At 40.2% G+C, this 26,384-nt stretch overlaps 1 protein-coding gene across 1 annotated transcript in view; it reads right to left on the reverse strand.

The window, feature by feature from the left end:
* The window catches only part of pik3c2b (phosphatidylinositol-4-phosphate 3-kinase, catalytic subunit type 2 beta), a 174,267-nt gene that overhangs the window by 40,763 nt on the left and 107,120 nt on the right, over positions 1 to 26,384 (reverse strand). The window contains exons 16-23 of the mRNA XM_063065353.1: positions 24,388 to 24,576; positions 21,676 to 21,769; positions 20,079 to 20,173; positions 11,086 to 11,266; positions 9,806 to 9,913; positions 8,090 to 8,182; positions 5,407 to 5,536; positions 1,976 to 2,112 (exon numbers count right to left, since the gene is read on the reverse strand). Of these exons, the coding sequence (XP_062921423.1) occupies positions 1,976 to 2,112; positions 5,407 to 5,536; positions 8,090 to 8,182; positions 9,806 to 9,913; positions 11,086 to 11,266; positions 20,079 to 20,173; positions 21,676 to 21,769; positions 24,388 to 24,576 (1,027 nt within the window). The remainder of the gene's footprint in view (positions 1 to 1,975; positions 2,113 to 5,406; positions 5,537 to 8,089; positions 8,183 to 9,805; positions 9,914 to 11,085; positions 11,267 to 20,078; positions 20,174 to 21,675; positions 21,770 to 24,387; positions 24,577 to 26,384) is intronic.

The raw sequence follows: 26,384 nt of genomic DNA on the forward strand, positions 1-26,384 counted from the left end.
AAGTCTTGCAAGCCGACACAGGAAGAAGAATCTCTGCTGGGCTTTCCTAGTAATGAATGTAGTGTGCTTGCCCACTTCAAGTGTTTTGGTAATGGTAATCCCCAGGAATTTGACTGACTCGACCACAGACATTGCTTACCATTAATTTCCAAGGATGGAGGGCCGGTAGGAGATTGTTGACACAAGTCAATTCTCATTTCCACTGTCTTGATAGCATTAATCTCCAAGTTGCTACAAGCACACCATGCTTCAAGACAGTTCACCTCTCTTTGATAGCAGGTCACTTCATTATTAGAGATGAGACCAACTACAGTCATGTCATGTGCAAATTTTAGGATTTTAAAGGATTTGTCTGTAGAGGTACAGTCATTTCTATAAAGTGAGAACAGAAGGGGTGAAGGAACACAGCCCTGGGGAAAGCCTTGGCTAATAGACTTTGAATCAGACAAGTAGGACACTAGCCTTACAAACTGCTTCCATCCTGTCAGGAAGTTTATAATCCAATGATAAACACTGTAGGGTACAGATCTGGGTTTGCTTGCTGAGGAGCAACTCCAGAACAATAGTGTTGAAAGCAGAGCTAAAATCCACAAGCAAGATCCTCATATAGGTGCTGGGGAGTCCAAATTGTGGAAGAATTTAATGAATGCACAAGTTAACTGCATCTTCAACTGAGTGATTTGTTTTATAAGCAAACTACAGCAGGTCAAGAAGAGGATTAGTAACGGACTTAAGGTAGGCCAATATCAAAAGGATTTCATAACTACTGGAGTCAGAACAACTGGCCTATAGTCTTCAAGCCCAGTGGTCTTATCTTTCTTGGAAGCTGGAACAAGTGTAGCAACTTTAAAGCAGTCCAGAACCCTGGATAATTGCAGGGAGGTGTTAAATATCTCAGTGAAGACAGGTGATCTGCACAGTGCCTTAGAGTACTAGGCAAGACACCATCACGGCCTGTAACTTTCTGTTTTCCACATAGGTTTCAAATGTCCTCTTGCTTCACAGAAAATAGAAGATGGGCTGGAGGGAGGGAGACTGAAATGATGAATGAGGGGATGGTGACATTGGATTGGTTGTGAAAGTGAGGAGATTAGGGGCTCAGCATATCAGGATCAGAGGAACTGAGTAGAGGTAGATGCTGATTGTCCATATCAAACTGGCAATAAAACTGATTGAATTGATTAGACAAAGTTGATGAGGGGCAGGCTCAGGAAGCACTTTAGTTTGAAGTTGGTAAGACTTTGCAGAGAACTTCAGACTGCCTGGTGATTGCTGAAGTCTCTCTCTAGCTTTCGCCACTTTTAAAGCTTTATTAAACTTCTGCTTTGCAGAGTGATATTCCTCTCGGTTTCCAGACCTATAGGCATAATCCTTTGCAGATCTGAGAGTTCTCAACTGGATCTCAATATTTCCATTTCTAACTCAGATAGCCAAAATAAAAAAAGTTTAGATTTAAAGCCTCACGCAAATAGATGGAAAATTGTTTGATTTCTCAGGCAATAAAAAGAGGACACTACTGTTTTGTTAAGCTGGGATGAGTGTGAATAGAAGCTTGGCAAGAATGCCAAGCTCAGTGTTGGTGTTTGCAAGTTTGCACATAGTCATAGAATACTAGCACACAGAAACAGGTCCTTTGCCTCACCTCATCTTTGCCAGCCTGGTTTTATCCCAGACTGTAGCCCTCTAATCCATGTACCTATCCAAGTTTTTCTTAAATATCACAACTGAACCCACATTCATCACTTCCACTGGGAGCTCATTCACATCACCCACCGAGTGAAGTAGTTCCCCCCTCAGTTTTCCCATAACTATTTCACCTTTCACCCTAAACCTTTGACCTCTAATTCTAGCTTCACCCGACCTGAAGGGAATTGACATAGTTCTATGCAGAAGTGAATGATGTCGGGTGAAAGCCAAGTACAAGGGAATGAGCAAATCCAAAATGCACAAAAAGAAATTGACAGTTTTTCTTCACCTTTTCATACTCTTCTTCATTTGGGTTGTGTTTCTGTAACCATTCTGCCAACGGATGGTCTTTGAAAGATCCTGTCACCCCATGCTCCACCTGGATTTTCCGCAAGGTCTCTGCATGTGGAATCAACTCCACCATTCCTGAAAAACATGAAAAACAGTGACTGAACAATGTACACAGCAGGTATGGGCTGTTACCTTGCTAAATCCAGAAGTGGTCATTGAATCAGGATATTGCATCATTTCCATGGACTGTTCAACTGCTAAACCTTGATTTCATTTTTCTCCTTCATGGTCTCCTTGATGCTGAACTTCGATCCATTGAAACACATTGGAAGTTACCAGTTTTAATTCCTACACTGCACAAAGCAGGAAACTGAATGGGAAAGAACTCCCCAGCAACCAAGACATCTTCAAGGAGTGATGCATCAAAAAGATGGCATCTATCATTGAGGATCTCCATCTCCCAGGACATGCCCTCTTTTTATTGCTACCATCAAGAGGAGGTACAGGATACTGAAGGCACATACTTAATTATATAACTATAATTTAGTTTTTATTATTATATACATCTATAACTTACAGTTTTTATTACGTATTGCCATGCACTCCTGCTGCATAACAATAAATTTCACAACATATGTCAGTGATATTAAACCTGATTTTGATTCAAAAGATTAAAAACCTCTATTTCTATGGCATCTTTCACAATCACAGGTCATCCAGAACACAATCGATAGGTTACTTTTGAATTGTAATCACAATTCTAATGCAAGAACTGTACCACTTTGCCTGCAAGGTCACGAGAACAGCAATGAAATAATGACTAGTTAATCGATTTTAGCTACTTTGCTTCAACATAATTATTGGCCAAGAAACTGGGCAAAATATCTGTCTTTCAATGTAGAGCTGCGGGAGATCTTTGACATTTACATGAAAAGCGGTGTTCTTACAACATTAAAGTGCTAAGGTTAAACTTACAACCCCCTGTCACAGGAGCAACAATGCTACTTAGGTGGAAGGCGGTTAACCATCACAGCTCATACAGCACATTATAATTACCCCCAATAGCACTAAACATTAAATACCCACTGACAGACAACATCCAGGCTCAGAATGGTTACCTTATTGACTTATCAGATGACATCCAACAGAGCAGCTATATCAGATATAATCTAAGCAGCCATATCTAGTTAGATTTAGTAATTATAAATGATCTCCAGAGACAGGCCATTGGATGCACTTAATACGATGTACAACTTAAATGTCAAAAGGGATCTTGTAGGGAGTTTGTATGTTCTCCCCATGATTGTGTAGGTTTCCTCAAGGTGTTCTTGGTTTCCTTCCACAGTCCAAAGATGTACCGGTTGTTTGTTTAATTGGTCATTGTATATAATTATAATAATAATAACCACTTTATTGATCCCGAGTGGGAAATTCTTTTGTTACAGTGGGAATATTTGAAAACATACTTGGCAGTGTGCAGACTTAACTAATAACGTACAAAATAATATACACAGTAACAATGTATCAATGTGCAATACTAACATATGAAATAATAAAGCAGAAACTATTGTTCTATGATGTGTGTTCTCCTGATGCACAGAGATGAACTGCTGTATATGCTTATTGCACTTGGTAGGAAAGATTTTCTGCAATGATCCTTATGACAGCGAAGTTGAATGAGTCTGTTCAAAAAGGTGCTCCACTGCTTATTCAGTAGGTCATAGAGAGGATGTGCTAGATTGTCCATAATGAATAATTGTTTTGTTCAGTGACCTCCTTTCTACCACTAACTCAAAAGAGTCGGGATTGTAACCAAGGATGATCCAGCCTCTGATGAGTTTATTTAGTCCTTTTGCTTCACCAACACACACCGAGGGTACTCCTCCAACATAAAGCAGCAAAGACAACTGCACTTGCTACAACAGACTGGTAAAAAATCTACAACATCCTGCTGCACACATTGAAGGACCTCAGCTTCCTTAGAAAACAGAGGCTGCTCATCCCCTTCTTGTAAACAGCCATGGTGTTGTCTTTACAGTCAAGTCTGTCGTTGAGCCCAAGTATTTGTACTCCTCCACCAACGCAACCTCATCTCCCCGAATATATACAGGACTTGTCACAGATCTCTTACTCCTAAAATCAATCACCAACTCCTGTGATTAGGCTAGGAGTAAATCGGGTGATTGCTAGGTGGTGCGGCTCGAAGGGCCTATTCCGTGCTGTATCTCAGTAAATAAATAAGTAAATAAACATAATAGGTGAAAAAAAAACACACTATCAGATGGAATACTGGTTTTGGTGTTGTCCAAAAATTCTCTTTAACAGAGAGAAATATTAAGTAGGATACAAAACCAAATCTTTGAGGGTCATATTAGTTAAAATTATAAAGAGCACAATGATTATGAGACAGTTTAAAGGGGGGGGGGAATCTTTTGTTCAGCAAAATGGAATTGGGCACTGCATTAGGTGTTTGGGATACTTTGTCAAGTTTTCCCATCATTCGAGACCTTTGCAGAATCTTCCTGAATGCACTATTCCTCAAACGCAGATGTCAATCATAAAATTCAACATGGGGTGGCAGTGGAAAGGAGTCTTCAAACATGAAGACCACAAAGCTTGCCCAAATTCATTGGTCTACCAGACAAAAATGATTCTTGTCTTCATATACTTATGAGGTCTGGACTGGAAGGCCAGCATTACTTTACAAATTATCTAGTCACTCATCAGTGGATCCAACACTGACCTCATCAGTGACTTCCTCAAGACAGAGGTCTGTTTAAGGTAGGTGTTTTTTTTAACAGATTAAATTTATTTGTCACATGTACATTGAAGCATACAGTAAAATCAACGACCACCTCAGTCTGGGGTGGCATGGTAGCATAATGGTTAGCACAAAGCTTTACAGTATCAGCAATCCAGGTTCAATTGCCACCACTGTTCTGTAAGGAGTTTGCATGTCCTCCCCATGACTCTGTGGGTTTCCTCTGGGTGCTCCAGTTTCCTCCCACAGTCATTGTAAATTGTCCCATGATTAGGCTAGGGTTAAATTGGGGGTTACTGGGCGGCACGGCTCAAAGGGCCGGAAAGGCCAACTCCATGCTGTATCTCAATAAGTAAACAAACAGACAAATGTGCTGGGGGCAAACCGCAAATGTTGCATGCTTTCAAAGCCAACATAACATGACCACAACTTACTAACCCCAACTCAAATGTCTTTGATGAAACTGGAGCACCAGGAGGAAACCAGAATACCAAGAGGCCACACGGTCACGGGGAAAATGTACGATGTTCTTACAGACTGCGGTGGAAATTGGACCTTGATCCTACAGCTGGCGTTGTAAAATGTTATGCTAACCCAATGCTACCGTGTGGCCCCGAAGAAGAATCATAGTAATAATTGCCCAAGCTCAAGATGGATAAGAGGTTTACCTCGCTCCCATCCTGTCGAGGTGCACTTGAAGAAGATCATACGCATATCCAGGCCCTCCTGAATCCAGATCTTGTTCATGATGTGAATCATTTGAAGTGTCAACATGTCCTGTCGCAAGTCATCCCCAGTCTGGACAATAATCATACATGACAAGGGTTAAGCACGTTCCGTTATCCCATTGTCTCTCCTCCATTCCTGAACAGAATGATTCCTGATGATATTTACATCCATACAGGGTAGCAGGTCTATGTTATTGAACCAATGCAACATTTATTGTGCTCATGTCTGGATAGCAAGTCCAGGTCGCCTAACATCCTTCAATTTCCCCACTCTCCATGAAGGGAGCTTTATTGGGGTAGTGTTTCTACAAGAACAGAGCTTTATCATCTTACGTCTCTGCATCTAGACTGGAAGGTTTGGTAGACTATTCAAATAAGGAGTCATGTCAATGACTCCCACTGCTAATCTTACTAAGATCTGCACATGGGCCTCTTTCTGTAACCTCACTGTAGAGTTCATTGGAGAATGATAATTTAAATTTTTTTATAGGCAGTTAACTTTAACTAAACACTTCATACTATTCTAAAAAAAAAAGATAATTGCAAGTAGAAATAGAAATTAAAATGGATTGCATGGGTATTAATACTTTAAAACAATGATGAATTTCAAAGTCATGAGTTGCAGTAGTTAATTAGATCAGTGGCAGAGATGTCATACAATATGCAACCATTCTGCCTTTATGTGTAGGGCTGAGCCACGAGTAAGATTACAAAGTACAAAGAGATTTTTTTATTATCAAAGTAAATATATGTCACCATATACAACCCTGAGATTCATTTTCTTGTGGGCATATTTAGCAAATCTATAGAATGTAACAAAATCAATGAATGACTGCCGAACTACAGCTTTCAACCAGAGTGCAGAAGACAACAAACTGTGCAAATGCAAGAAAGAAAGTAGTAGTAGTAATAATAATAATAATAATAAAATAATAATAATAAAGCAATAAATATCAAGAACATGGGATGAAGAGTCCTTGAAAAGTGAGTTGACAGGTTCTGGGAGCATTTCAATGATAAGGCAAGTGAAGTTGAGTGAAGTTATCCTGTTTGTTCAAGAGCTTATCGGCTGAGGGGAAGTAACTGTTCCTGAACTTGGTGGTGCGAGTCCTAAGGCTCTTGTACCTTTGTCCTGATGGCAACAGTGAGAAGAAAGCAAAACCTGGGTGTTGGGGATCCCTGATGATGGATACTGCTTTCCTGCCGCAGCGTTTCATGTGGATGTGCTCAACGGTGGGATGGGCTTTACCCGTGATGGATGAAACAAATCCACATACTTTTTTTAAACGTCCTGAAATCCTCCTGGGAGTCATGACCCCCACTTTGAAAAATGACAATCTGGTGGCTTGTATTTAAACCCCATCTCAGCAACTGGGAATTTAAATCCAGTTAATCTCGATTATTAATTATTACACTGTGCTGTACTGTTCTATATTATATGGCAAAAAATGGAATGAAAATGCACCAGCTCATGATGACAGCAGATCTACCAGAAAACTAAAAAGAAAAATCATCAAATCCTTAATATTCTAATGGAAGGTAACCTTTCACCTTCCCCAGTATTTAAAGTCAGCAACATGGTTGACTCTTCCTCTGAAAAGCAGAAGCAAGTACTTAGCTCAGCAGCAGTTAAGCACAAGCAATAAATGTGAGCAAATGAATGAATTTTTTAAAATTATGACATACTATCTTAGATGAAGAAGGGTCTTGGTGCGAAATGTCAACAGTTTACTCTTTTCCACAGATGCTGCCTGACCTGCTGAGTTCCTCCAGCGTTTTTTGTGTGCTGCTTTAGATGAGTTTTTTTTTGGCTTCTTTACCCAAAGGATGTCTGGGCAAAGTACATCCTTTCAAATCAGATGAACAATTCGCATTGGTAGAAATAATTTAAATTCCATGATATACACAGAATGACCTGTTTTGCCGACACTAGCAAAAGGTATACATTTATTCTCATTAGCCAGACAAGGTCAGAGCTGTTTGTGTTTCTGGGGATCTAACCAACAAGGACGATTGTTATTATTATAATACAGAATACAAGAACTGATTCCTAATCGAAGGGATTTTAAGTATTTAATTCACAAATATAATTACTGGCTCCTGTCACCTCATCACATTCTTAGCCATTGGACTGATTAAAAATGCAATCCTGACTTGTCACTACACATTCTGAGAAATCCATTTATGACTGACTGGGGGTACGAGCCAAGCACACATAAGAACAAATCAATCCATTCTGTTTACTGTTCCTTCTCCAAGTAGTAAAGCATTTGATTTTTTCTCTTTCCACACACTATGCTCATTGACACACACAGTGAGAGGAGCTGCTTTTAGATCTGACAGTGTCTTTCTTTAGCTGTCAGTGTAATCTGAGATGACTGGCTTTACAATCATCCTTTCTCTTTCCTCCACTCTTGCCAAGCCTGGCAAACCTCCATGTGAGAAGTTGAGAATACCAACTGAGTACATCGTACCATTCTGTGCCAAGTAAATTATTCAAAGTCAATCAGTAGCCATGAAATCATCATCTTTAGATGAATTGCACTCTTTGGCCATGTCCCAAGTAACTGGCACAGATTCACTCATAATGTTTCAAAATGTGTCCCAAATTTGATAAACTTACCTTAACGATGATGTCAATGTTATCCCCCAAAGGGTCTGCATTGATGAAGGAAATCTTCAGAGGCACAGCATTAGAATTGAAGAAAGAGCAAGCCTGCAGATGCAAAAATAATAACCACTTGTCACGCGGTAGTATCCAGATTTCCTTCAATCGGTGGGGGCTGGGGTTGGCACCATAGCGTAGTGGTTAGCACAAAGCTTTGCAGCACAAGTGACTGGGTACAATTCTTGCTGCTGATGCAAGGAGTTTGACCATTCTCTCCATGACTGTGGGTTTCCTCCGAGTGCTCCAATTTCCTCCCGTAGTTCAAAGACATATCGGTTTATAGGTAAATTAGTCATTATCATGTGATTAGGCTCAGTTTAAATCATGGGATTGTTGGGCATCGAGGTTCAAAGGGCCAGAAGGGCCTATTCCACACTGTATCTTAATAAAGAAATAAATTTTTGCAATCTAAATCAGTACAATGCTTTTTAATTGGTACGATGGATGATCAAAGGCAGGATGATAACTACAGACATGGTGAATCAAGTCTCATAGGCAGCCCTTTCAACGATAAAGGCAGAACAATGAGGGTGCCTTTCTCAGAGGGGTGGACAGCCACCCTTCACCTAACAAACAAATCAAGGGTTGTACGCAATGATTCAAAGTTGATTAGAAGGGGACACTAGCAGGGATGATGGCAGGAATGATTGGAGTTTCTGGGGGCGATTTAAAAGGCACAGGATAGCTATATCCCAAAGATGAACAAGGAATCTAAACTGAGAATGACAAGGAAGTCAAAGACAGCATAAAAGCAAAAAAGGAGGACATATAATATGACAAAAATAATTGGGAAGCTAGAGGATTGGGAAGCTTTTAAAAACTAACATAAGGCAACTAAATAAGCCATAAAGAGATAAAAGATGAAATATGAAGGTAAGTAAGCCAATAATAACAAAGAGGATACCAATAGTTTTTTTAAAATTTCAGATATACAGTATAAAGAGTAAAAGAGAGGTGAAAATGGATATTAGACCGATTGAAAATGACACTGTTAAGGTAGTAATGGGGAACAAAGAAATGACAGACAAACTTAAGTATTTTGCAACAATCTTCACTGTGGATAACACTACCAGTGTGGCAGAAATTCATGTGTTGGGGGGCAGTAAGGAGCAAGTGCTCGGCAAGCTGAAAGGTCTGAAGGTAAATAAGTAACCTGGACCAGATGGACTGCACCTCAGGGTTCAGAGACAGTTGAAGAGACTGTGGAATCATTAGTAATGATCTTTCAAGAATCACTTGATTCTGGAATAGTATCAAAGGCCTGGAAAATTGCAAATATCATTCCACTGTTTTAAGGGCGGGAGACAATTATAGGTCAGTAGTTGGGAAGACGTTGCGAGTCATTATTAACACATTACAAACCATTGTACATGCAAACCCCAATGACCTATTCCTGGATCGTTTTATTCGGGCATAACAAACCAGTCCTTGATGCAGAATTGTTGCACGTGTGGCTCTGGCCTGGAACTGATGAGAAAATAATGTTTAGATGTATTTCCAAACGGGATCGGGAAAAAGTGGGAGAGCCAGGCATGATGGGTCAGACCATGTGGGTGGTGCAATTCCAAATGACTGAAAAAAAATCCTTGGAAGTTTAGTAAACAGTTTTAAGAGAAGCAGAAATGAGTGAGAAGGGAATGATCATACTGACTTTTGCAGAAAATTACATACCTTTGGATTTACCCCTTTGGCTAAAAGACTGGGGTTTAAAGGCAAACGACAATGATTCTGAAAGCTGAAGAACTGTTGCACTACCTCCATGTTTTCACGCAGAACAGTCTGCAGCAGAGGCAAAAAAATTTAATGAATTTCATTCGGAATTTCTGTTATGTTAAACTTCAGGCAGTATACAATACTTTACACCAGTTACAATACAGAACAGTCTTAATCCCCAAGCATATACAGTCGTCCCTCGGTATCCGCAGGGGATTGGTTCCAGGACCCCCCGCGGATACCAAAATCTGCAGATGCTCAGGTCCCTTATATAAAATGGCGTAGTATTTGCATATAACTTACGCACATCCTCCCATATACATTAAATCATCTCTAGATTACTTATAATACCTAATACAATGTAAATGCTATGTAAATAGTTGTTATACTGTATTGTTTAGGGAATAATGACATTTCCTTCTTACTGTCCTTACGGCCCACCGTGACTTGATAGAGGTGTACAAGATGATGAGGCATAGATTGAGTGGTTAGCCAGAAATAGTTCTCCCAAGGACGGAAATGGCTATACAGGGGGGCATAATTTTAAGGCAACTGGAGGAAAGTATAATGGGGGATGTCAGAGGAAAGATTTTGTTTTTTTTTTAAATTATACACAGAGTGGTAGGTGCATGGAACACCCTGCCAGGGGTGGTGGAAGAGGCAGATACATTAGGGACATTTAAAAAGCCATTAGATAGGCACATAAATGATAGAAAAATGGAGGGCTACGTAGAAGGGAAGAGTTAGATTAATCTAGAATTAGACAAGGTTAAAAGGTTGAGACAACATTGTGGGCTGAATGGCCTGAACTGTTGTTGTGTTCCATGTAAACACACTGCCCTTTGCTTGGACTGTGTCAATGCTGTCTTCCAGAAGAGGGAGATCAACCAGCAAGACCAGAAAGGTAGATAGAGCAAGAAGGGTCAAGCCCAGCTTTTTCAGGAAATCCTAATGCATTTCAGAGGGCTACGACACTTGTCTCTTCTTTTCTATCAAAGTTTAGTACAAATCAGAAAAGCAATGGAACTTGGAGATTTAGCTCAAACTTTTTAATATTTAAGTCAATGACATTTTAAAGAGAAAAGAGGTAGCATTCTGACCAGGGGAAATTCAACTGAGAATGGTATCGAACAAACTAGTATGTGGCTCTACAAGCCTTTGGTGTAATTGTGCTCTGTAACCATCCTATACAAGCAGGACAAAAAGGTCAATATTAGATCGTCCCTGCATGTACTGACCTGGCGAGCTGACAGAGTGGTGTCTCTGACCTTCTGTGCTATCTTGGCCAGAATCTGGACGAGTTTGGTCTGCTTATCAAACTCTTCCCTCATGCCCTTCCCCACACAGCACAGCAAAGCTCCAAGAAGATGCTGGTATCGAGCATTGAAATGGGAATCATTTAATGCATTCTTCAGTAACCTGGAAATAAATATTTTTTTAAAATCAAGCACAAATAACATTACAAAAAAAAAGAGTAAAATTAAACTGAGAAGTCACTTGATAGCCAGAATAAAATTTTCACGTATTTGGTTCCATATCCTACATATCAGTTGGTATTCTGTCAATTGCGGTCCATTGTATGGTATTTCAACATTGAATATATGATTACAATTATATACAATTTAAGATAAGGAGACTACAATCTGATTACCAACTGTATACAAGAGCAGAATGAGGGGACAACAGGCATATGATGGTTACTGATAAGACCATAAGACGTAGGAGTAGGCATTCAGTTCATTGAGTCTGCTCTACCATTCCATCACGGCTGATTTATTAACCCACTCAACCCCCATTCTCCTGCCATCTCCATGCAATCTTTGTGCCCTTAAAAATCAAGAAACTATCTACCTCTCCTTCATGTACACTCAAAGACTTGACCTCCATGACATCTGTGGCAATGAATTCCACAGACAGACAAACATTTAGCGAAAGAAATTCCTCCTCATCTTTATTCTAAAGGGAAGTCCCTGTATTCTGGGCTGTACCACCTGGTCCTAGACTCCCCCACTGCAGGAAACCTCCTCTCCACATCCACTCTAGGCCAATAAGTTTCAATGAGATCTTCCTCACTCCTCCAAACTCCAGCGAATACAGGCCCAGAGCCATCAAATGTTCCTTATCCATTAGTCCAGGAATGAAAGGGACATCTCCAATGTCAGCATATCCCTTCTTAGATAAGAGGGTCAAAAGAGCCACAATATTCCAAGTGTGGTCTGACCAATGCCTTATAAGGCATTACATTCTTTATTTAGTCCTCTTGAAATGAATGCTAACATATGCCTTATTCCTTCTACCAAATTGATTACCATACATTTCTCTACAGATGGATAGAAGAAACTTTTAGCAACTGGAGCCTCCAATCAGGAAGTAACCAATGTAAGCTGCATGATACATTGAAGGAAAAGCTAAGCAGAAATGAGGAAGAAAGGAATGGAACGAAATACCAGCTGCATTTGTTGAAGAAACATGTTTGAAAGCTAATGTAGATTATCACAGCTGCTTGAAGCCAATGAGCCACATTGCCACTCCCAAGTTGAAAATATGGAATAATGTACAATTTATTCCTGGTTGTCAGAAGCTCCTGATTAAGGACATTTATTACTGTCAAGATAACAATTACAGTACTTTCTTCTTAACCTGTACAAATCCCACACCCTGCAACTAAACTTACATCTACTAAGGAGGAATGCCAGAATTACAAGGTCAAATTTGAATTTTTGTATTCCCACAAAACCTTTCCAACCACCACCTAACATGGATGAATACCCTGCCAGTCACGGACTCCTTCTTACTGTACTTGTTCTGGTTTCAACATCCACAAATTCTGATTTAAGCCAATCAACCAAGAAATTTAGCAACACACACAAAATGCTGTGTGGCCTGCTGAGTTCCTCCAGCATTTTGTATGTATTACTTTGATTTCCAGCATCTGCAGATTTTCTCATTTAAGAAATCCAGTCTCAGTTGCTTACTCTAAGTGTGCACACACAGCAGTTGTGAAGTCAAAGGAGGTGAATTTTTGAAAGTGGAATTCAATGTGTCACTGACACCATATTGCACATTTACAATTATCATCAGTGTTTTAACTTCTATACCTGGGACATTATCATCGTCCATCCAAGTTCAGAATGGGGTGCGAAATTTTGATATCACTGTGTTAGACAACATATTTACACACTTTCACAGTTTAGAGCTCCATCAAGTTTTGTTCTATCAGTGCAAACGCCGTGTTGCCTGAGGTTAGTACATAATCACCTACTGAACAGTAGTCAGTAAAAGATTATTACACAGGCGTGTTACTGTGGGGCTTAGCTGCTGCCGACAATCAGCATCTTTTGGGTGTTAATTCTTCAGAATACTTTGCACTCACTGCTAAAGTGACTTTGTTTATTATACGAGTGTGGTGTGACCGGAGACAATCAGGGGAAAGGTGCCAATGTCTGCCACTGCATTTAATATATCAGCTCTAAGAGCTGGATTCTTAGTCATGTTTCTGATAACTAAAGCTAGCTTTTGTAGGAAGGAGACTGAAACAGGACATTGAGGATTATATTAATGCTGCTTCCTGCTCTTATACAGAACTTAAGGTCTCATCATCTCTGATGCCAATTTCTTCTGGTTTATCATTCCCTTCCCTTCTCAAAAGCCCTATCTCAATTTTGGCAAGTGACTCATATTCATTATAAATTCACAGCCAACCTGACTACACTTCCTCTCACACCTCGTTACATTCTTCTGGTTCCAACAATTCTGTCACATCTGTTCTAACAATGCCACCTTCCATACCAGTTTTCCTTTCCCCACCATGAGACTTGGTACCTCTCCTAACTGTATTCGCCCCATTTCCTGTACATCTGTTCCCACAGCTTTTCCTCTTATCCAGAATAAGAGTTACATTCCCTGTGCCTTCCTCTGCCATCCAACCACCTTGTCCATCTTTCCCATTCATATTCTGAAAGGACCATGCCCTCAAAGTACAAAGTAAATTTATTGCCAAAGTACATATATGTCACCATATACAATCCTGAGATTCCTGATTCCTTTCTTCTGGGTAATTACAGTAAATACAAGAAATATAATAGAATCAATAAAGGACTCTAACCAACAGGATGGGTAAACAACCAATGAGCAAGAGGGAAAAAAAACTGCAAGGAGAAAAAGAAAAAAAGAAAAAAATAATGATAATAAAATAAATAAACATTGAGAACACGAGATGAAGAGTCCTTATAAGTGAGTCCAGTTCATGAATTGGACGAGTGAAGTTACCCCCTCCAGTTCAAGAGCCTGATGGCTGAGAGGTAGTAATTGTTTTTCAACCTGCCAGTGTGGGTCCTGAAGCTCCTGTACCTTCCTCCTGATGGCAGCAGCGAGAAGAAAGCATAGCCAGGATGGTGGGGTGGGGGGGCGGCAGGGGCGGGGGTCCTTAATGATGGACGCTGCTTTTCTGCAAAAGTGCTCTATATAGATGTGATCAATGGTAAGGAGATTTTACCTGTGATGGACTGGGCCATATCCACTACATTTTGCCCTGTATTATGCTCTGGACCAAAATTCCTTCTCTGACAATGCCTACTCTCTTTCTCTTTAGACTTCAGGAGACACCTGCCATTCCTGTCAGCCATAGACCCAAACATTCTTCCAGGTGAAGTGTAGTCTCCTCTACCTCATGGAAAACTAAATGCATATTGGCTGACTACATTGATAAACACTTCCATTTAGTCTGCAAGGGTAACCCAGTGCTTCCAATTACTTTGAACTCCACCCACTCCTACTTTCACTTCTGTCTTAGACTTCCTACATTGCTCCAATAAATTCATCATAAGCGAAGAATTGAACATCATCTTTCATATTACAGCCAAAGTCATGGAGAGATACAGAGGAACAGGTCCTTCATCGCACTGAGTAATGACAACCATCAAGCACTCACTTTTACACAGGGTAGTGGATTCGACCCAGTACATCATAGATAAAGCCCTCCCAACCATTGAGCACATCCACAAGAAATACTGTCATAGAAAAGCAGCATTCTATTATTCTACAGATTTGCCGAGTATGCCCACAGGAAAATGAATCTCAGGGCTGTATACGGTCACATAAATGTACTCTGATAATAAAACTTACTTTGAACTTCAATCCTCTACAAGCCACTTTTATGATCTCCTGATTTCCATCAAAGGTTACCCCAAACACTGTATTATAGTGCCAATTATCTTGGTAGTCAGCAGATTACTGAAGTTTGGGAAGAAAACGGAGAATGTGAAAGAATCCCACAGAGATCGAGAACGTGCAAGCTTTACACACAGCAACAAGGTTGTGACCAAACCCAGGTCAGGGGAGCTGTGAGGTAGCGGTTCTGCTGCCTGTACCACTGAGCGGCCTTCAAGACTCTCTACTTAATTCAGTAATTTCTTACTAACAATCAACCAGTCCAATCTATCTTACATTTACAACTTCATTTTGTTGTTCAAGTAATTTCTGTTTATAATTATCGTCTCCAACTCCCTCAAGTGCACCTTCACGACCCTTCTACTGCCAACATCACCACCATTCACATCATTAAATACTCCTTGATCCCTGCCCTACAAGGATCTTCCTTTTTTTTCTGAATTCCTCACTGCTTTGTTTGAAGCTTAAAACTTGCTTCATTTCCACTTTGTCCAATTCTGCTAAAAGGGCATCTACTTCAGCACAGATACATATTTTGGTCAGCATGGAAGAGATGGGCTATAGAGCCTGAATACCTCTATAACCTGAAAATTCAACCCCAGAAACCTTTCAGCAGATACCATCTTCTGACAAATCACCAACCTTTGCAAAAGTTTGACTTTGAAACAACTTGTTTACATGTGTTTGTCTAAAGGGATAAATATCAGCCTGGACACTGATCGGAATCTCTGGTTGACTTTGGAATACCGCCATGGAAGTTTTCACATGCACCATGGGGGCACATGGAGTGTCTATTTAAGATTGCATATTACACAAATGCAAGCATAAAGTAATCCTTTTGGAAACTTATGCACCCAAGGTCTCGTCATTACAGTCTACATGCAGGAGGAATAACATCAAACAGCTCGTTGGATACTCCTCTCTATTGGCTGATTAGTTTCCATTTAAAATCAAGTTTACCAGGTTACTCAAGTCCTACTTCTTTTAATAGTAGTTCAGCAAACATTTTTGAGAAAAAAGCTTCTGAAACTCACTGCATATTTGAGACATCATTATTTTCCACTGTAGCTAGCACAAACACCAAAGTGAAACCCAACAAGGTTGGGTTTAAAAGAGCCTTGATGATTAAATACAGGAACACTAAAAAATTGGTTAAAGCAAATTTTCTTAAAAGTTCACTCAAAAGATGATCAAAAATTTTTGTTCCAATTCTTGGAAAATATATTAGTCAACAGTATAAAAACATTCTTGTTAAATTAGAGCTAGTTCAGAATTTATCTGGCGTTACATACATAGCATATACATTATCAGCTGCACACAGCAGCCACTTTATTAAGTACCTAATAAAGTGGCCACAGAGTGCATATCTGATTCTGATCTGCTGCTGTAACACATCCACTTCAAGGTTCAATATGCTGTGCATCCAGAGGTGATCTTCTGCACGCCACCGTTCTAACATATGGTTATTTAAGGTACTGAAATTATTTGAGTTTGAACCAGTCTTGCCATTCTCGTTTGACCTCTTTCATTAACAAGGTGTCCCCCCCACCCCCATAGAACTGCTGTTCACTGGATGTTTTTGTTTTTCGCTCCATTTTGTGTAAACTCCAGAGATGGTCGTGCGTGAAAATCCCTGCAGTATCCGAGTTAATCAAACAACCCGTCTAAAACCGACATGGTCAAAGTCACTTAGATCACATTTCATCCCAAATCTGATGCTCGGTCTGAACAACAACTGAACCTCTTGACAATGTCTGCATGCTTTTATGCAATGAGATATTGCCACATGATTGATAGATATTTGCATTAACAAGGTGTACAGCTGTACCAAATCAAGAGGACACTGAATATATAGGTGACAGATGCTCAAAGCAGCAAGGGCCAGGTATTCATTTTCGACTTGGCCTTAAAGACACATTCCATTCTATATTTAGAGTGGTTAAACTGCAAAAGTATCTGCCAGAAGTTTTGTTTTTCCTTTCTGGTATTGTGTCTGCAAGAATTCTTTTCAAACTCAGCCAACACAATGACATCACAGCTGCTGAATGCCAGAAACCTCTGTGTTTAACATGAATAGATGTTGGCAGAATGGAAGTCCACACCACACATTTCTGAGGGCTTTGCTTTGTGATCCAAGTTGAGCACTGTTACTTCGCCACTGGCTCAAAAACTGAGCAAGTAAGATAGCCTCTGCAGATGTGCAGTGATGGGAAAGGAATCACATGCAATCCTCAAGTATACCTAACATCACCTGGATGCTGCCTTGATGTTTCCAGTTCATTACTCGAGTATCCCGCCGGCTTACAAGCCTTCAAACCACTTTGGGAGTTTACGAGTACTGCCAGTTTGGCAAATGATAGCTCACCGCTTAGTGGCCGCCTTGGCTGTTGACACTTGGTGCACAGATGCTGATTCCATTGGTGAGTAATGGCTAAAGTGGAAGGATGGAAATGAGAAGCCCAAGGTACATCACCAAATGAAAGGTTGAGTGAGATGGGGCTTTGCTGAAACGTTGTGCGAGCCAGGGCTTTACTCCCTGGAGTGAAGGAGAATGAGAGGCGACTTCATGGAGGTGTGTAGAATGATAAGAAACATAGATACAGTGGACAACCAGTGCTTTCCCACTCCCTCCCCCAGGGCAGAAGTGGATATTATGAGAGGTCACACTTTTAAGGTGATTGTTGGAAAGTATAGTGGGGATGTCAGAAGTAGCTTCTTTTTAAAAATTAATTAATTACACAGAAAGGGCTGCATGTATGGAATGGGCTGCCAGGGATGGTGCTAGAGGAAGATACATTAGAGCTGGGGTTCCCAACCTGGGGTTTATAGACCCAATGCTTAATGGTATTGGTCTATGGCATAAAAAAAGATTCGGAACCTCTACATTATTAGAGAGGCGCATTGATGAAAGAGGTCTATGTGGAAGGGAAGCATTAGGGTAAATCTGGAGTAGGCTAAATGGCTGGCACAACATTGTAGGCTGAAGAACATGTACTGTTCTCTGTTCAAATGGGTACTAGTTCCGCTGGGAAATATTCCTTCAGACTGAAGGTTGAATTGTAGCCATTATAATTCCATGAATGGAGTAGCTTAAAAAAATGTGACGGTAGACAAAACTAACATACAACACAATGATGGAATCATAATTCTGAACACCAGTCAAATTCCAATCTACATCATTGTTCAACACTGAGCTTGATTCAAGACTAGACATCATTATTAAGAGTCGAACTTCAGCCTACTACAAGATGGGTGACTGATTCCAAAGACACACATTACATTGATTACACATATTGAACATTCAATGTGCAAGGTACAGCAAACAACAGGTTTAGAGAAACTGAGATCACATCGAATATTGATGGGATTTGAGAAAGTTTAGCAGTTACAATCCTCAGTACCTGTTTTTGTGGGAGTAAGTTGGATGAGTGTAAATTGCTTCAGTACCCATCACTGCCTGCTATCCCACCGCCATAACATTGTTGACCAAATGCATAAGTTCCCAGCTGTTGGATGTCTGTAATTTTCCTGATTCTTAAGGTTCTTCCAGAGGTAAAGAATGGTGAACAGTCTTAACGATAGTTTATTTTAAAGTACAAACATACAGTGGCATGCAAAAGTTTGGGCACCCAGGTAAAATTTCTGTTCCTGTGAATAGCTAAGTGAGTAAAAGATGACCAGATTTCCAAGAGGCATGAAGTTAAAGATGACACATTTCTTTAATACTTTAAGCAAGATTACTTTTTTTGATTTCCATCTTTCACAGTTTCAAAATAACAAAAAAGGAAAAGAGCCTGAAGCAAAAGTCTGGGCACCCTGCATGGTCAGTACTTGGTAACACCCCCTTTGGCAAGTATCACAGCTTGTAAAGGCTTTTTGTAGCCAGCTATGAGTCTTTCAATTCTTGTTTGGGGGATTTTCGCCCATTCTTCCCATTTCGCCCATTGTTGGGACAAGGTTTGAGGAGTAAGGGTATTTATAAAGCTTTGAAATTTGCATAACCTGGGCTTTCCTAATGATGATTGTGAACAAGCCATAGTCCTAACAAGCTAATTAAGGTCTGAGACCTTGGTAAAAATTATCTGAGAGCTCAAATCTCTTGGGGTGCCAAACTTTTGCCTGGTGCTCCTTCCCTTTTTTTCCTCACTCTAAAATTGCACAAAACAAAAATAATACACTAATCTTGCTTAAAATGTTGAAAAGAATGTTTCATCTTTAACTTTATGACTTTTGGAGATCAGTTCATCTTCTACTCACTTAGCTATTCACAGTAACAGAAATTTTGACCGGGGTGCCCAGACTTTTGCATGCCACTGTATATACAAATACTAAGCAAACTAAATAAAGAGCTGAGAAACAAAGCAGAGAGGAATGAACAGCAAAGGAGGTGAAGATAAAAAGAAAAAGATGGCACCTCTGAAAACTTCATCATCTTTATAATCGAGTTAAGAGAAATTCCTTAAATAAAAATAAACCAATCACTGGTTGCACAATTATATCACTTGGGTAATGTGCTAATATTTAGCCAATGAAAAATGAAAACGTATACATAGCTGCTATATAGTTTTCTGCCAGTAAGTGTGAATGAACCACCACATATTGTGAAAAGTACGAGTTTGTTAAAAAGTACAAAATGATTAAACTACAACATAGTAAAAGTACAGATTATTAAACTGCAATTTAGTTTTGCATTAATTCATCTACTATCTTATAAAAAGTACTAAAAAAAAAAGTGGTTTCCAATACCACTGTCACACAATACATGGTTACTCACTACCTCCAATTGTCCCATTAACTTCATGGAAATGAAATATGTCTGTTGCAGAAAAGGACCTGAACATCACTGGTCAAGGACAGTTTACGAAAAACTAAGTCAGAAGTGTTCGACAACTTTCTGAACCTTTGGAATGTACATCTTCCCCAGTTCAAAAATCACATGGACCAGAATGACATGAGGAGAGTTCTTCAAAAGTCCCAAAGCAACCTAAATATATACGTCTATGTGTTTGTATTGATTCTGACCAAAATGGGGTAGATTGCAAGAGACAAACAACTTACGCACCAGTAGAGATAATGAGCAATTTTTGCGTCACAGATGGCTCTCCGCAGCAGAAACCTCACCAGCGGGCTGTCCAGGTAACACTCAAACTTCAGAGCCTGCAAGATGTCAAAGTACAGATCTCACAACAGCCACTAAAGGACTCCCTCCATTTTGCACCCGCGGTCTAAATCCCTGCTAAAGTAAGACTTCAGGTCTTTTTGAAACCCAGGTGAGTAAATATGAACAAACATTTAACCCTTTCACAGCAGCTGTGATGAGTCAGTTAGCCCAAAGTACCATGGATTGTTTATATTTTAAAATTCAAAATTCTTTGCCTTTGTACTTCTAAAAAGTTTACAGTATGGTCAGATTTACTCATCCCATTCCCACAGCATTATTAAAACAATATGTTTTTTAAACTGAGTTCACTGGAGGCTGAAGACGGCTTGTTCTGGGATTAGAGGACTGTGTGTGCGTGTGTGAGGGAGGAACAAGGCTTGTTGTGTCACTTGTGTTTGACGTTGTTCTGAGTATTGCGGCCATGCTATGCTGACTCCAGATTGTGTGGCGACACTTGCAGGCTGCCCCAGCAATTCTTGGATGAGTTGGTTGTTAATGCAAATGACGCATTTCACAGCATGTTTCCATTCACACGTGATAAATGAATTTGAATCTAAGCTGTAACAAGACTGTATGGATGAGTTGGGCCATGCTGTATAATTCCATCTTTATTTTGCTCTAATGCTTTGTTTTGGCAGTATTTCCATCCACTTCATCCACTCTTCCCTGTCTTGTATAATTTATATTCTGTGTTTTGTCTGTATGTACAGCAGGGGTTCCCAACCTTTTTTATGCTGTAGACCAATACTATTAAGCAAGGGTACTGTGGACCCCAGCTTGGGAACCCCTGATACAGAATGTGGCTACGATGCTACTGCAAGCAAGTTTTCACTGTACCTGAAGCTCAGTGTATTTATGCGTTTTGGACTTCACTCCACATGGCCTCTGCCTTTAGCAATTTAGCTTACAAGCGCTCATCCTCAAATATATTCTTTACAGCTAACACTTCCTGTTATCTTCCTACTGATGGCATTAAATTGCTGGGGTAGACTGGAATTATGTGTTCCCCAACTTATGTGGTGCTGCAGAGCCCACTCTGACTGGAGGGTTTAATTGCAACATGAACCTTTTAAGCAGCAGCTTCTACTTTGGAATATATAAAGTGAAGCACATACATATTAAGCTGGTTGGGTTGAGTTATTCTCTGATCTTGGCAATTTGCTTGCAAATGTTTCATCACCATACCAGGAGACACGATCAGTGTGCTGTTGATTGTATGTTGATGGTGTCTCCTTGAGTGGTGACAAAATGTTTGCAAGTAAATTGCCAAGATCAGAGAATAACTCAACCCAACCATCAACCACATAAGCTACACATTTTCTGAATTATTTCCATCTGCTAAGCCCTTAACAAAGCCCTCTTCACCTGAAGAATACAACTGATCTACTTTCACCATATGTAACATTAGAATTGGAATATAACTGCAATGTAGCAATAAATCGATCAGAATTTAAAAATAAGTTTGACTTGCTCAGGTTTTCATATTAAGGATACTCACTTGTACTAACTGAGGTAGAAAATCCACAAGTTCAGATGTAGACATGGTTTCCATCCACTGCACTGCAGTGCGGCGAAGCTCTTGATCAGGGAACCTATATAAAATAGTCAAGGAGTTACCATTGTAGCTTGGCTGTATTCAACACAATCTTTACCTGGCACTAATCTTACATGAATTGAGGCTGTATTTCCAAATGTGTAAATGTGTTGGGACGATTTAACAGGATGTTACGATTCATTCAAAAAGTTGATTGAGCACTTAGGAGATAGTTCCCTCTGGTAGCATACATAAAAGTTATTGAGGGAACTTATTTCACACAATGGTTATGAGAAATGAGGAATTTTAACTACTTCAATAACAAAGCTAAGACTGTTGGAAATTGGAGATTGGTAGAAATTTGCTAGGTTAGGTCATGTAGGAAATAGAAGCAAGGCAGCAATGAATGTTAGGTTAGGTCATGTAGGAAATAGAAGCAAGGCAGCAATTAAGACAAGGAACACAGGTCAGCCATGATCAAATAGAGAAGTATAGAAGGCTTGAGCTTGGTTTGCTCTTGTTTCTATTCCTCTCAAGCAAGGGTTCCCAACTTGGGGTCCACGGACCCCGCAGCCAATGGTAGGGACCCGTGGCATACAAAAAGGTTGGAAACCTGCCCCTCCACCTATCTTCATGTTGTCTGCAAAGTTTGCCACAAGCCATCAATTTCCATCATCTAAATCATTGACATATAATGTAAAAAGAATCCATCCCAACACAGACCCCTGCGGAACACCACTAGTTGCCAGCAGCCAACTAGAAAAGGCTTTCTTTATTCCTACTCTTTGGCTCCTGCCAATCAATCACTGCTTTATCCATGCTAGAATCTTTCCTATAACACCATGGGCTCGTAGCTTGCTAAGCAGCCTCACGTGTGGCACCTCGTCAAAGGCCTTCTGAAAATCCAAGTACACCTCAACCAACTCTTCTGCCCATCATGCTTGTTATTTCTTCAAAGAATTCAAACTGATTTGTCAGGCAGGATTTTCCCTTGAGGGAACCATGCTGAGTACAACCTACTTCATCCTTAATGATCAACTCTAACATCTTCCCAACCACTGAGATAGTTAGAGGAGAATGGCCAGACTGGTTCAAGCTGACAGGAAGGTGACAGTAACTCCAATAACCACGTGTTACAATGTTGGTGTGCAGGAGAGCAGCTCTGGAACACAGAATACGTCGAACTTTGAAGTAGATGCGCTGCAGCTGCAGCAGACCACAGCAGGTTCCACTAATGTACCTAATAAAGTGGCCACTGAGTGTAGAATTATAGAAGTGATATTCCAAAATACAGGACACATCAAAAACAACCAATAGCATGATGAAGAAAATAGGAAATGTAAAACGTCAGAACTGAGGAGCGGGGAGATCTCAAAATTGGACCCAGAGGGTCAGAGAGGAAGATAGAGTACGTTGAAAGGAAACATTGAAATTGAAACTTTAGTTGACTGGAAGACAACGTAGACAAACATGCACAGGGAATACTAAATGTTGGTCACAATCACTCAACAAACCACTCCTGACATTGACAAATATGTCATGGAGATGGAAACTATAAAAGTGGCCTTAAAGGTTGCACTGAACATGTACGACCTGACAACACTTTCAGTTGCCAGAGCACCATGGTATCTTTTATTTGCATCTATTTTTTTGACAACATGTTATTGGAGGTTTTCACTTCCGGCATCAAATTCAGCTGGAACACTTATCTTGCTGGTAGTTGATACTAATAACAGGGGAGTGGTTTCAGTTCACTCTGCTGCCTAGTACACTTCATGCAATGATGGATTTAATTTTCCACATGACTTGTGAAGCCAAACCCTTAACTTGACAAATTTAATTGCATAGGGGTACCGCAACATTTTATTAAAATTAATCAAAAAAAAAACAATTTTTCTTCGTACTTCAGGAGAAATTCTCAAGAGTAAATTCTCACTTGGGGAAAGAAGATACAAGGGAGCTTTGTAGATATCAAGAAAGAGAAATTTCAAAGTGTAACATGGTGGAGCAAGCAGAGAAGATGTAAAAGATAGAGCAATAGAAATTGGTGCCGGAAACATAGTAACACTCATGAGAGTAATTCCAGACTTTCAGCCCCAGAAAGCCACCCATAACGGAGTTACTAAACCATGACAGCTTTCAGCACATCCTTGGACTGTGCTTGTTGCTGATGCAAAGGATGCACTTCACTGTCTGTTTTGATGTACGTGTGACAAATAAAGCTAATCTTTAGGATCTTTAATCTTTAGAATCAAAGAATTATAGAAACTTACGATATGGGGGCGGGGTGCTATTCGGCCTTTTATCTCTTTGCATCAAGAAAACGAGCTTAAGAGTAACGTTGCACACACATAGCGACTTTCAAGATATTCTGAAACACCTCGAAGCCTGATTAGTAACACTTTGGGGCACAGTATTACACAAACTTTAAGCAGACAAATGTCTCATTAAGGACACCAATGGAAAAAACAATCCTGCACTGCCGAGGCAAGTAGTTTTCAGAAGCCGCTAAATACAATTGTGGAGTGGAGGTTGGAGATGGTAAATTTATACAATGAATTTATAAGCTGGACAGATCAAGTGGCTCTCAACACTTTTTTTAAACTGATGGTGCCAGCATGATATTTTAGGGCATGATCTTTAATCTTACTGTTTTAATACTTTTCTGGTACTTACGCAGCATGGAGTAATCCTAAGGCATCCAGATGGCTCAGGCAATTCCACTGTTTGAGCAAGGTGTAGATATCAGGCAGGCAAGCCCACTCCCAGCTGGGGGCACTGGCGAGCACCATAGGCAGGCAGCTGCATTCTGAATGACAGTAGTATCGCTTTTCCCACAGCAGCCTCTTGTCTGCTTCAGTCAGCCTGCACAGAGGGGGTTGAGGGGAGGGGAGAGTGGGCGAAGAAAAGCACAGGGGTCAGTAATCAGCAGTGGACATCAAAGGCACAGCAGCATTAGTGGTAGAAACCAGCTGGCTGCAGAGTCACCAGAGAACAGAAGCGTCACCTGAGACGCATTTGCTGAGTCTTGAGAGTCAAGGTCATGCTCATTGCTAGAAATGCTCAGACCCGATCACATTAAGGCACCAACTTGAAATCCTGCTAAATGTTGTACCAAAGGCCACACTGCCACTATCAAAGACTGGTCTGAATCCTGCCTGTGAAAAGGGTAATGAATTCCAGTGATCTGCAAGATGATAGTACGGTCACGTGAGTTAGAGTGTGAGACAGAGACAGAAAGTATATAGAAGGAATTCCAGATTTTCAGCCCTAGAAAGCCATCAACAATAGAGTTATTAAACGGGGAATGCATCACAAGGGAGGACAGATTGTCGCTCCATTAGATTGAGCCTAAATGAGACTATCTGGAATATTGTTGCACAGGTTTGCTCTCCACAGCCAAGGAAGAGTAAGCTTGCAATAGTGGGAATGCAGTGAAACTGAACAGATTCCTTGGATGGCGTGCCTGTTGTATAAAACATCAGGCAGATGGGGCCCATACTCCTGGAGTCTGGATGAATGAGAGGGAATCTCACAGAGACTTAAAACATTTTTAAAGGGCTTGACATGTCAAGTACAGAGTTGATATTTCCCCTGGCTGAAATACCTAGAATCAGATATCATTTCTCAAAATAAAGGATTGGCCACCCAGGACGAAGCCAAGAGAAAATGCTTTCACCCAGAAGCAGTGAGTATTTGGACTTTATTGCCTGGAGGACAGTGGAGATTTAGTCACAGAATACATGAAATATTATCTATCTGTATATCTATATGGCCTCTGCCTGTGGTGCATTCCCTGTTTGTTTATTTAGATAATCAAATAACTAATTAAGTAAATAAGGAGAGACAGATAGATAGACAGAAAGAACGAACAGTACAGTTCTAGCACAGGAACAGGAGTTTTCACCCACAATGTGGTGCCAAAGCAATTAAATCAGTAATCAAATGGCTAACTAAACTAATCTCTTGTGCCAACGCATTGCCCATATCCTTCCATTTCCTTCACATTCATATGTGAATCTCTTAAAAGCCTGTAACGTCTGCCTCTTCTATCACCCCAGTCAGCACACTCTGTGTTAAAACAAAACTTGCCCCTCACATCTGCTTTGAACTTACCCCCTCTCACCTTAAATTCAAAGCATGTGGGGTTGTTGCAGTGAGGATATAAAGAGGCTAAAATCAGGCATGAGAGGCTGAATTGCCCACTGCTGATAGTGCCTACATTGTTTTCCCATTGGGCTGGAACAGTTTAAGGAAATGGATTGCGCTTTTGATAAAAACCATATGCACAGTAAAATTCTGACAATCCACTATCTGACTATTCAGAAATCACAATGATTCAGAATTTGGCTCACAGGCAGCTTTCCCTTGCTCCTCTGAAATTCATTGCTTTTATTGGAAATTGTATAACAATGCATAGCATCTAACAAAAAAAGGGAAGTACAAGGTTGTTGTGGTACTAAGAGGACCAGCAGTCCATAATCCTGACAGTTTACTTGTCCAACAAACACCATGTGCGCACCAAGTGTGCTAGATTATCGAAGTCGGGTATCACTATGAAATTTGTTTTATGACAGTAATACTGTGCAAGACAAAAATTACTATGTTGCATGAACTAAGATGAATTGAGAGTTAGCGTTCATATGCACATGCACCGTTCAGAAATCTGATAG

Source organism: Mobula hypostoma, chromosome 13 (genome assembly GCF_963921235.1).
Source record: "Mobula hypostoma chromosome 13, sMobHyp1.1, whole genome shotgun sequence".
NCBI lineage: Eukaryota > Metazoa > Chordata > Chondrichthyes > Myliobatiformes > Myliobatidae > Mobula > Mobula hypostoma.